The sequence below is a fragment of the Coregonus lavaretus genome (assembly GCF_964263955.1).
Source record: "Coregonus lavaretus genome assembly, chromosome: 3".
Taxonomy (NCBI): domain Eukaryota; kingdom Metazoa; phylum Chordata; class Actinopteri; order Salmoniformes; family Salmonidae; genus Coregonus; species Coregonus lavaretus.
The window spans coordinates 35,064,843-35,076,096 of record NC_139990.1 but is presented as its reverse complement, the minus strand read 5'-3'; the positions used below and the strand labels follow the sequence as shown (position 1 = coordinate 35,076,096).

General features: G+C 38.8%; 1 protein-coding gene and 1 long non-coding RNA gene across 6 annotated transcripts; one reads left to right on the top strand and one right to left on the bottom strand.

The window, feature by feature from the left end:
- Positions 1-1,006: 1,006 nt before the first annotated feature.
- Positions 1,007-11,035, top strand: LOC311116160 (sodium channel regulatory subunit beta-1-like; the record flags this gene model as incomplete). The annotated part of the gene is made up of 5 exons (XM_084157385.1): positions 1,007-1,055; positions 1,219-1,385; positions 1,951-2,185; positions 2,331-2,472; positions 10,966-11,035. The coding sequence occupies 5 exons, from the start codon at positions 1,007-1,009 to the stop codon at positions 11,033-11,035; spliced, it is 663 nt and encodes a 220-aa protein (XP_084013511.1).
- Positions 4,547-8,990, bottom strand: LOC311116170. Of its 5 annotated transcripts, none has more exons than XR_014611370.1 (6): positions 8,583-8,990; positions 8,284-8,384; positions 8,062-8,111; positions 7,363-7,456; positions 6,511-6,606; positions 4,547-5,595 (listed from the first exon to the last, which is right to left on the bottom strand). It is a non-coding gene; the product is annotated as an uncharacterized lncRNA (long non-coding RNA). The 5 variants fall into 5 exon arrangements; XR_014611371.1 differs by having other exon boundaries at positions 8,275-8,381; positions 8,583-8,988; XR_014611372.1 differs by having other exon boundaries at positions 8,275-8,384; positions 8,583-8,987.
- Positions 11,036-11,254: the final 219 nt, after the last annotated feature.

Genomic DNA, 11,254 nt, shown 5'->3' with positions numbered 1-11,254 from the left:
TGTTTAGATTTGTAAACACTGTGTGTCAACAAAGATCTGGAACAATAGGAAAAACTGACCATAATCATAGCTATAGTTTAGGGATGTGTAGGCTATCTTGTAGCAACAATAATCAGATCAATGTTGCAATAAACATTGTAACCAATGTTTAACTTGTTAATTTAAGCCAAAGAACTGAAGCACTTTTATTTGCTAGATTTAAATGTAAAAAAAAATGTAAAAAAAGAAGAAGTGTATATTGGCTGCAGTGATCTTTTTAAGGGAGGCTTTTAAATAGGCCTACTGTATATTAGATTAGCACTCTTAGCCTTTATTGTGTATTCTACTTGTTCTCTAGTAAGTCTCTCCTTGGCCTATTGGCCTTATCTTTGCACTTTATTGAATTGAAATTATCAAGCTCCAGAGTTTTCCTAAAACACTTGAATTTTAAACAAATATTCATGGTAATACTTGCATGTATCCTGCATGAAAAAGCATATCAAAACAGTAGCCTATGTAACATAATTAATTCATTAATGCAAAAGTCTTTGATAAAAAGATTGTTTCCATTTAAAGAGAAGTGCATGGCACTAAGAGCATGGCGCCTGCAACGCCAAGATGGTGGGTTCTATTCCCGGGAGCACCCGTGAGTAAAATGTATGCATGCATGACTGTAAGTTGCTTTGGATAAAAGCATCTGCCAAATGGCATATATTATTATTATTATTATTATTATTATTATTATTATTATTATATCAAGTGTTGTTTGAAGGAATTTAACACACGTCAAATGTATTATTGATGGTGTTGGGATTCCTATTTTTGTTATTTCTAAGGTCATTTCGGAGGAAGCAACTTCAGTCCCTACGATTTCTTACTTTGCTCAAACAACGTCTTTCTGGATAACATCTCAAACGAATATCTTACTCTCAAGTGTTCAAAGACACTGTTGGGATATTTTTTGATACCTTTTGAGGCTTCTCGGCCCTAGGATCTGTACTAACGTTGCTACATTACACCCGAGGACATGTCTGCTGTGCGGCTGCTGCTCCTGTCTCTGCTTTGTTCCCACTTTGGTAAGTGGAGATGACCACCTTTGTAGATTGACCATTTGTGGATAGACAACATCTTTCAATATATGGATATTCTTCTGTATACTGTTGAATTATGAAGCTACCCATTTCTAATATCAAAATATTAAGCACTAATAACATCTCTTCTCTTTCCTGTAAACAACAGTGTCCCTGTGCCATGGGGCCTGTTCAGAGGTGGACTCGGACACTGAGGCCGTTGCAGGCAAAGGGTTCAAACTGGGCTGCATCTCCTGTAAAATGAGGCCCGAGGTGGAAGCTTCTGCCACAGTCGACTGGTATTTCAAGGCCAAAGGGGAAGCTGACTTTGCACATGTGAGTATCTGAGATGGATTATGATTGCTATAGTATTCCAAATTACTACCAACTGTAGTAGATTGTAGGATTAGGGTTGGGGTTTTGTTTGTTCTGGTGCCACATAAAACATGCTGCCACTATAGTCCACAGTCTGTTTAGAGTATGCCAGCGGTAGTCCTCTAGACAATGCTGTCTTACGACACATGACCTAGAGCCCATCCCTAAGCACACAACCACAAGGCACAACACACAAAGTTATGCACGCACACATGCACACTCATGCACACACCACAATGCCCAACCATGATATGGCAGAGTGTTGCGTGTGGTTCAGATGGAATTAATCTGGATGACATTTTAGATCTCAGAGATCCACTGGGACAGCCGATAGGCAGATAGGCTCACAGCTACTTTATGAAACTTTGAGTATACTTTCCTACTCAAAGAACCTCTCTCAAAACACAGTTGTATCCTTTTGAGTCCATTATCTTGGATGTTGCCAGATACGGGTGGCGATCTAGGAAATGAAACCGGAGAGATTTTCAGTGCCAGGTAAACGACCCAGATGTCATTGTGTCATTAGATATATAATTACAATGAGGGCCCCCACATTGTGGATGAGCGCTTCGAGGACCGCGTGGACTGGAACGGCAGTAAGAGGAGCCAAGACATACAGGATGCGTCCATCTACCTCTTCAATGTCACCTTTAACGACTCAGGCACCTACAGTTGCCACTTCCACCGGCTCCTGACGTACGAGTTCTACGAATACCAGACCGTTGTCAGCAAGCTTGTGCACCTGAAAGTGGTGGCTAAAGGTTCAGTATTACTATACAGACAAATACTTTTGTATGCAATTTGAATTCCAATGTTATTTATCCCAATTGTTAAGTGCTTTGTAAGTGCTAAGAGCCTATGTGGTGCCTTTTGAGAGCTTTGACTCCCCGCTCTCTCTCTCTATAGCCACCAGAGGGACGGCCTCCATAGTCTCTGAGGTGATGATGTACGTGTCCATCATCGGGCTACAGGCTTGGCTCTACATAGAGATGGTATACTGCTTCAGAAAGATCTCAGCTGCAGGAGAGGAAGCAATACGAGAAAGCGCGTAAGTAACACTGTATCCCTACTTCCTCTCCTGCAGCTGTATCCTTTCGTTTTAGGTCCTCTATTACTGTCTCCCTCCATATAATCTCACTGTCCTTTTCTTGTCTGTTCTGTACCTGTCCATCCTGTTGATTTGTGTTCTCTCCTCTCTCTTCCAAAGTGCTGAGTAGTGCAATTCCTCTGTTCTTCCTTGTTCAATATTCTCTCCCTGTACTCAGTCTTTCTCTCTATCTTCGTCTTCCTTGCCACTCCCATTTTCTCTCACTCTTTCCTCCCTGTGTCCCGCAATCGTCACATTTGCCACTCTCTAGAAAAGCCAAAGAAGGTACAACATTTGTTTGCTTGCTTCAGCAGTCTAGAAGTATGTTTTCTAGTTGTGTAAAATGTTTAAATTGCTTAAAGGCTCATGTACAATTAAAGCTGAATAGAAGTTGAAGGAGTTAAATATAGTTGTGTCAGGAGGAAACTCATGTATTCCATTGACATCACATTTAATTGAACATATAAATGTGTATGATAATAGATTTGGCCTTGGTGTTTAGGCTGTGCTCCGCGGGGTAGTACCAACTTGGGGAAAGTACTCAGTCAATTTATATGATCAAAACCAAGCTATAGGTAGGGTTCTAGAAGAAACTAACCAAAAGCAGGTGGGGCTGGGGGGCTGGTTGGCAAAAGCGCAGCAGTTACAAGCGATGATGTTTGCTGAATGGCCAAACTGAATAAGCTGCCATTAAAATAAATGATGTTCAGTCTCTGATTGGATGTTAGCTCAGCTGACACTGCTTGCTTTGCATCGCTACATTAAAGCAATAAGTCTGGTTACTTAAGTTGGATGGATGGTTGCTTGATGGAAGGATAAAGGAAGCTATTATGGATGGATGGATGGATGAATGGAAAAAGGAGTACTGAATGAAGGTTAGAGGGGTTGTTGGATGGATATAGAGGTTAGAGGGCTAAGTGGATTGATAAAGAGAGGTTATGAATGAATAGATTAAGAGAGGTTGAAGTGGAATAGACGTAGGAATAGTAGGAGATATGCAGTGTAGTTATTACTGGTCACTTTAATCAAGTTTACAGTGCCTTCGGAAAGTATTCAGACCCCTTGACTTTTTCCACATTTTGATATGTTACAGCCTTAATCTAAAATGGATTAAATAAATAAAACTCCTCAGCAATCTACACAATATCCCATAATAAAAAACAGAAATACCTTTATTTACATAAGTATTCAGCCCCTTTGCTATGAGACTTGAAATTGTGCTCAGGTGCATCCTGTTTCCATTTTTCATCCTTGAGATGTTTCTACAACTTGATTGGAGTCCACCTCTGGTAAATTCAATTGATTGGACATTATTTGGAAAGGCGCACACACCTGTCTATATAAGGTCCCACAGTTGACAGTGCATGTCAGAGCAAAAACCAAGCCATGAGGCCGAAGGAATTGTCTGTAGAGCTCCGAGACAGGATTGTGTCGAGGCACAGATCTGGGGAAGGGTACCAAAACATTTCTGCAGCACACTGTAAACCCTAATAAGTTCACATAACTCAAAAATTATTTTGTAACAGATTACACAAAAATATTTTAGTGATGTTTTTAAATGTTTTAAGTTTACATAAAATAAAAATTATATTTACAGTTGCCTTAAATTATCTCAATGTTATATTATAAATATTGATATTCCTCAACTTATAATTATGGATTAATTCACTTAAAATTTTCAATATTTTTCAACTCATATAATGTGGGAAATACACTCAAAATTTTCAATATTTTTCAACTCATATAATGTGGGAAATACACTCAAAATTTTCAATATTTTTCAACTCATATAATGTGGGAAATACACTCAAAACTTTCAATATTCTTCAACTCATAAATGTGGGAAATACACTCAAAATATTAAATATTCTTCAACTCATATAATGTGTGAAATACACTCAAAATTTTCAATATTCTTCAACTCATAATGTGGGACATGCAATCAAAATTAATTCTAAACTGAAATACTGATGTCGGTCCATTACACAATTATAATCAGCGAATAATGTTAGAAAACATGAAAGTGACACCACAGTGACAATTTAACTTTTTTTTTATTCAACACAATGTGCTTTTAAAAAGGCACGAATCAAAAGGAGCTCAGTCAAAACAAAGTGCTTGTCATAAATTAAAACAAAAAAGGAAGTGACTCCATAAAAACAAAATGTGTTTTAAAGTACATTAAGTGTTAATAGTTCCATATTCTGATAGTGGTCATTGCTACAGAGGGTAGATTCAGTATTTTCGGTCTCCATATCACATTATTCAGAAAACATTATGATAAAAACTCACAAAGGCTTCATGTTAAAATTCAATAAGATTCTAATTATAATCCATCCTCAACAGCAATAACAACTATTAGAATGTGGAGCCATTTAAAACGTTTTGGCACTTACTGTACCTTGAAGGCTGCAACAAACTTTTTTAAAATAAAACATTCAAATAAAAGTACTGGTTTCTACTGTGCCGTACTTCAACTGGCAACATCAAGGTAAGCATTAGGTCACACAACATTAAACATGTATAGTGCATGAATTCAACAGTCGTTTCCCACAACTACAGTGCAAAAACTTGGGCTTGGCAATACGTCAATGTTGTGATATTTATCTATTAACAATCAATGTATTAAATCTGAGGTAGTAGAGGCAAACAGTGTAACATATTAAACATGAGGTAGAAGAGGCAAATTATTACATTTGTAAAGAGGGGAAAAAAACAAAAAACATCCTCAATACTCAGCTCAACAAATAGTCCATTCTGAGTGATTCACTCATTGAACAAATCATTCTTCAGTGTCAGTAGACGCCCTTTCAGTGGTTTGTTGTCCTCAAGACACATCACAACTTTTTGGATAAATGTGAATGTAAGCTCGAGATTCTTTGGGTACTGTAGGTCTAGTGCATAGACATACCCAAAGAGCAGGATAAATGAGTCAGCCAGGTTTGTGGGACCACTCACAAGTATTTCATCTTCCACGACAATACAGATGCTCTCAGGGCTGAAGAGGGCCGCATCAGTAGTATCATCAGTGACAACTGTCAGGAGAGCCACCGGAGTGTCAGTGAGGTCTGGACCATCTGCTGACTATAAAACACAAATAATACAAAAATGAGTTCAGCCCCTCAAGGATACAAATCATGCTAATGATGTCTAGACATTACGGTCACTTTGCACTTAGACTGCAGCTAAGCTACATGTTTAAACTATTTTCTTTACACATGCTTATTATTTTATGTTAGTTTCACACCTACCTGTAAGCATACTTTTTGTTTAGTGGAATTCTTTATACTTACCTTTTCATTTATGTAATTTCTACATGTCAGTTTGCAGAATAACAACTCAAGGAAACTTCATAAACAGGTTCTGGGGGCTATTCCAGAAAGGAGGTTCAACAAACTGAGCCTAACCCTGAACTCAGAGTTGACTTACCCTGTGAAGTGAAACTGAGTTTTCAGTTACAGAACAGCTGATCTGAGTTAGGTAAGTTGACTCAGAGTACGTTAACTCGGAGTTGAGCTTGTGCCTGACGACTAGTAAAAAGCCATCATCAATGGAGCTCCGATACGGTTATTCACCATGGCAACGGGAGAAAACAGGAAGCAGACATTTTCTGGCTGCGGCTGTTATATAAATCACTGACAGTTTCAGATGCAGTCGTCTTTTCATTTTGAATTTAACATCACTTTATTTTATATTAGCCTTTAAGGAAGTGGTTGAATGTTGTTCAATGTTTTATTTTAGGCTATTTTGTTTTATTTAAAATCGGCTGAAAATGAAATATAAAAACATTTTATCTCATACTCAATGCGGCGACAAACTAGAAACACGGACTTTGAAATTACGTTGTTGGAAAAAATACAATTGGCTATACTGATGGTTTTCACATAACCTGCTTTCTGGAATGCCCCTCTGGTTCTCCTATAGTTCTTTGAGTGATGTCATGTTTAAGCTGACTGAATAGCTAAGCAAAGGGATTGATAGTGAGGCCAGTACACTTACATTACAGGTCCTGAAAAACTTGGAGGCATCTTCACGCAGGTACACAGGAAGTGCACGAAGGACGAGGGCCCGTCTCATATTTACATCACGTTGTTCCTACATGGACAAAAAATATCCATTACAATAATAATTACACAAATATCAAAAACATTCATTGTACACTAATTATAGTAAAAATGAAAATGTTAAAAGATAAGCAAGTTAGTTATTAACAAGCAAAGCATCAAAGTTGTGTGCTTATAGATCTGCTATTTCTGTTGTTGTTCTTTGTATTTAACAAAGTATTAATAAAGGGTTCAAGTGATCAACTGTTGACCCCACAGTTGAGATAAAAACATTTAGAGAAATAGCAAAAGAATGACTGTGGAAACACATAAAATAAAACCAATTATTAGTGTAACCCTCTCACCAGGCTCGAATTTGACTCTCACGATATTACCTTATTTAGAATATCTGAACAGCATGGGATATTAGGTGAGAAGGACATCTCCAATAAGAATCCCTATTGTAAACTTGCTAGGGTGAATGACAAATAGGGTATTAACTTCAGATAGAATGATTATAGACTTGGTTATTGTTATAAGGATATGCTTTCCCATGCATTAAATGAAACTGAAACAGTAAATGACTCCACCAATACAACAGACATAAGGTTCAAGATCTATATTAATCAAATGTTCAATGTATCACATCAAAAGAAATACAAATTATAAACCCCAATGATTTTTCCACAACCCCATGTCCAAATTATTTGCAAGCTTGCTTAAACCCTGGGCGCGCGTTGGAGCTCATAAAAAAAAATGACGACATACATAAAGTCCCGAAGTCCACCCCACATTTGTAGTTACTCACTACTTGTAGATAATGCCTCAGCAAAATATAGTAGTTCTGTGCAGGTGTCCTCACAAGATCCACCGCGAACACAGCTATCAATGCAGCCAGTACTCTGTAGCAGAAACAGACATCCGTTGGAAACCCGAACTGATCGTCACAAGCAATTCTCTCCAAGTCTTGCACGATGCTAGGCTAACCTCTAGGATGTCGAATGTCTCCACAATGCGACGGCAGCTTCAGTCTCCACTTGGTCTTTCTTAACTAAATAATAAACACTCTCTTATAGAAATAAAATCAGGATTTACCTTAAAAAAAAACTCTGTAGGTATGGTTTTGTTCTCTCTTTATCGTTTCCTTTGGTCGTTTTTCCTTCACCAACCCCACTAACGTCTCTCCTCTCCCTTCTTTCAACTTTTCCCTCCCTTTTCTTTCCCGGCAACCAGTCCACTCTCCCATTGGCCACAACTTAACAAGTTAGCTCATTGGTCAAAACTTTAACGAGATACGTGGGAAATTTAAACTTAAAAGTAAACCAACCTATTCACTTGTAAAACATTTTTAAAACATTGCTTCAAAAGAAATGCATTAATGACATTACAAATCAGGAGCTATTCGATCACCTTTTAAATCTAATACCAATGAATTATAACAAATACACTCTATACTTGGTTTTAGGAATGTATTACATTAGTAACACTATTTCATAATACATCCTACCTGAACTGTTAAAAGGATTTCGAGATGATCTCACAACCACACACTTGAGCCTAGGAAGAAATACAAACACAGGCCTGGTTAGCATCATGATAAAACACTCACATTATGTTGTTTAGCATTGTTCGTTTCACGCTAGCACACACGTACACACAGCTCGATAACGTAAAATATTTACTGTGTAAGGCAGACACTTATTGAAATAAGGATACTCACAGTACGCACTTGCATTACCGGCGAACAGCGAAAACTCATGGACCTTGCTCCACCGTCAATATCCCGGGCAAACATGCATTATGGGAAATGTAGTTCATCCAGGAAACCTGCTGATAACGTTACGTTGTAAGATGAAGTAACGTAACGTATTTATCACATATTTAACAACTTCTAAAGTTACAATTACTTGGATTTTTACACTATTTACAACGAATATTCACTGTGCACATTGTACAAATGTATTCCCAGTTCCACATTTAAGACTATCGAAATTCAATTGAAAAAAAAAAAAAAACAGAGTTACTTACCAAATCAGAGGTGATGATAAGATGGCGCTTAAGAAAACGAGGGCAATAAGACTAATGATAAAAACGGAGGTGGTGGTGGTTTCAAGCGGGCAGCATAAAAGTGCGCATTGCAAACAAATTAAAACAAATTAAACTGTGTTCCACATCCACACGGGCGGCCCAAACATCCCCGCATCTCGGCTAAATTCAAGATGGCTGACTCAGCTTTCCTGAGAGAGAGATGACCCACCCACCAGAACGTCATGACGTCGATAACGTCATGACACTACCTAAACTTTTTGAGCGTTCCACACAAATTACCTATAAAATATTGAGCCCTCTTCAATTAAAGTGGCATAAATCTCAACAGAGCTCAAAACTTTATAGTTTGGTCAACTGCATAACGACATTTGACTGTTATGACCTTATTACTTATGAGCTAGTACAACTGTTTGGGAATACAGTGCATTGAAGGTCCCCAAGAACACAATGGCCTCCATCATTCTTAAATGGAAGATGTTTGGAACCACAAAGACTCTTCCTAGAGCTGGCCACCTAGCCAAACTGAGCAATTGGGGGAGAAGGGCCTTGGTCAGGGAGGTGACGAAGAACCTGATGGTCACTCTGACAGAGCTCTAGATTTGCTCTGTGGAGATGGAAGAACCTTCCAGAAGGACAACCATCTCTGCAGCACTCCACCAATCAGGCCTTAATGGTAGAGTGGCCAGACGGAAGCCACTCCTCAGTAAAAGCCACAAGATAGCCCGCTTTGAGTTTGCCAAGAGGCACCTAAAGACTCTCAGACCATTATCTGGTCATATGAAACCAAGATTGAACTCTTTGGCTTGAATGCCAAGCGTCACGTCTGGAGGAAACCTGCCACCATCCCTACGGAGAAGCATGGTGGTGGCAGCATCATGCTGTGAGGATGTTATTCAGTGGTAGGGACTGGGAGACTAGTCAGGATCGAGGGAAAGATGAACGGAGCAAACTACAGAGAGATTCTTGATGAAAACCTGCTCCAGAGTGCTCAGGATCTCAGACTGGGGTGAAGGTTCACCTTCCAACAGGACAACAACCCTAAGCACACAGCCAAGACAACGCAGGAGTGGCTTCAGGACAAGTCTCTGAACGTCCTTGAGTGGCCCAGCCAGAGCTCGGACTTGAACCCGATCGAACATCTCTGGAGAGACCTGAAAATAGCTGTGCAGCAACACTCCCCATCCAACCTGACAGAGCTTGAGAGGATCTGCAGAGAAGAATGGGAGAAACTCCCCAAATACAGGTGTGCCAAGCTTGTAGCATCATACCCAAGAAGACTCAAGACTGTAATCGCTGCCAAAGGTGCTTCAACAAAGTACTGAGTAAAGGGTCTGAATACTTATGTAAATGTCATATTTCAGTTGTTAATTTTTTTTATGAATTAGCAAAAATGTAAAACAAAAACGGTTTTAGCTTTTTCATTATGTCAACTATTTAATCAATTTTAGAATAAGGCTGTAACGTAACAAAATGTGGAAAAAGTCAATGGGGTCTGAATACTTTCCGAAGGCACTGTACATACTGTTTTACCCACTTCATATGTATATTCTGTATTCTAGTCTCATCCTATATACACTGTCACTACTGCTGTACACACCTTTTCTATTCATATACTGTCCATTCTGTCTATACACACCATCATATACATTACAGTATATTTATATTCTGGACTCAACATTGCTTGTTCTGATATTTCTTAATTTCTTTCTTTTGGGGGTGGGGTGGGGTGGGGTGTATTGTTTGGTATTACTGCACTGTTGGAGCTAGAAACATAAGCATTTCGCTGCATCTGCGATAACATCTGCAAAATATGTGTATGCGACCAATATAATTTTATTTGAAACGAGAGTGGTTAGAATGGTTATAGATGGATAGATAGATGAATAAAGGATGAATGGAGGGATGAATGATTAAGTTTAGGATGAAACATAGAGATAGTTAGAGGAAGCAACATTGTATCTGTCCCACTATGGCGTCTATGAGAGCATGGGCAGCGCCATTGGGGCCATCTCCATTTTGAAGTAGTCAATCTTCTTCTTCTAATACTTCTATGAGTTGGTAAAGAAACTGAAAGGGTGCATACTGCCACCTGGAGTGGGATGTTTGAACATGTATAAAGCCAAGGCACCTGCAGTTATGGAATGTTTGCTCACAAGTATAATTAATTGGCTGATCCCTCCTGATGGAAATATGTGATCCTTCCTTAACCAATGGTGAATGTCCTTAATGGCTCTGCCCATGCTAAAATTGTATTTTGGGCACTAAAGTCCTCTATCTATGTCTATGGGATGAAATCGCTCAGGTTTTTAGGTAATAAGCAGACGATATTCTAACCACTTATATCTTTCTCCTTTCTTTCCAGGAATGCAGAATATTTAGCTATAGCCTCGGAGAGTAAAGATAACTGTGCAGGAGTGCAAGTGGCAGAATAAACCAAGTATATCATGAAAAAAAACTGTTATCAGCAAGTAAAAGGATAAGTAAACTCAAAGCATAAACAATGTAAATGCAGTACAGTAGCCTACACAATTCAAGTATCGGAGTGAACATTGCTATGGGCACAGCCAAACAACGGACGTGATGGATTCGACTTCTGCTTTACATCCCTACTGCAGCGAGCTGGAGTCAAGTAAACAAGTATAAGTCAGTGC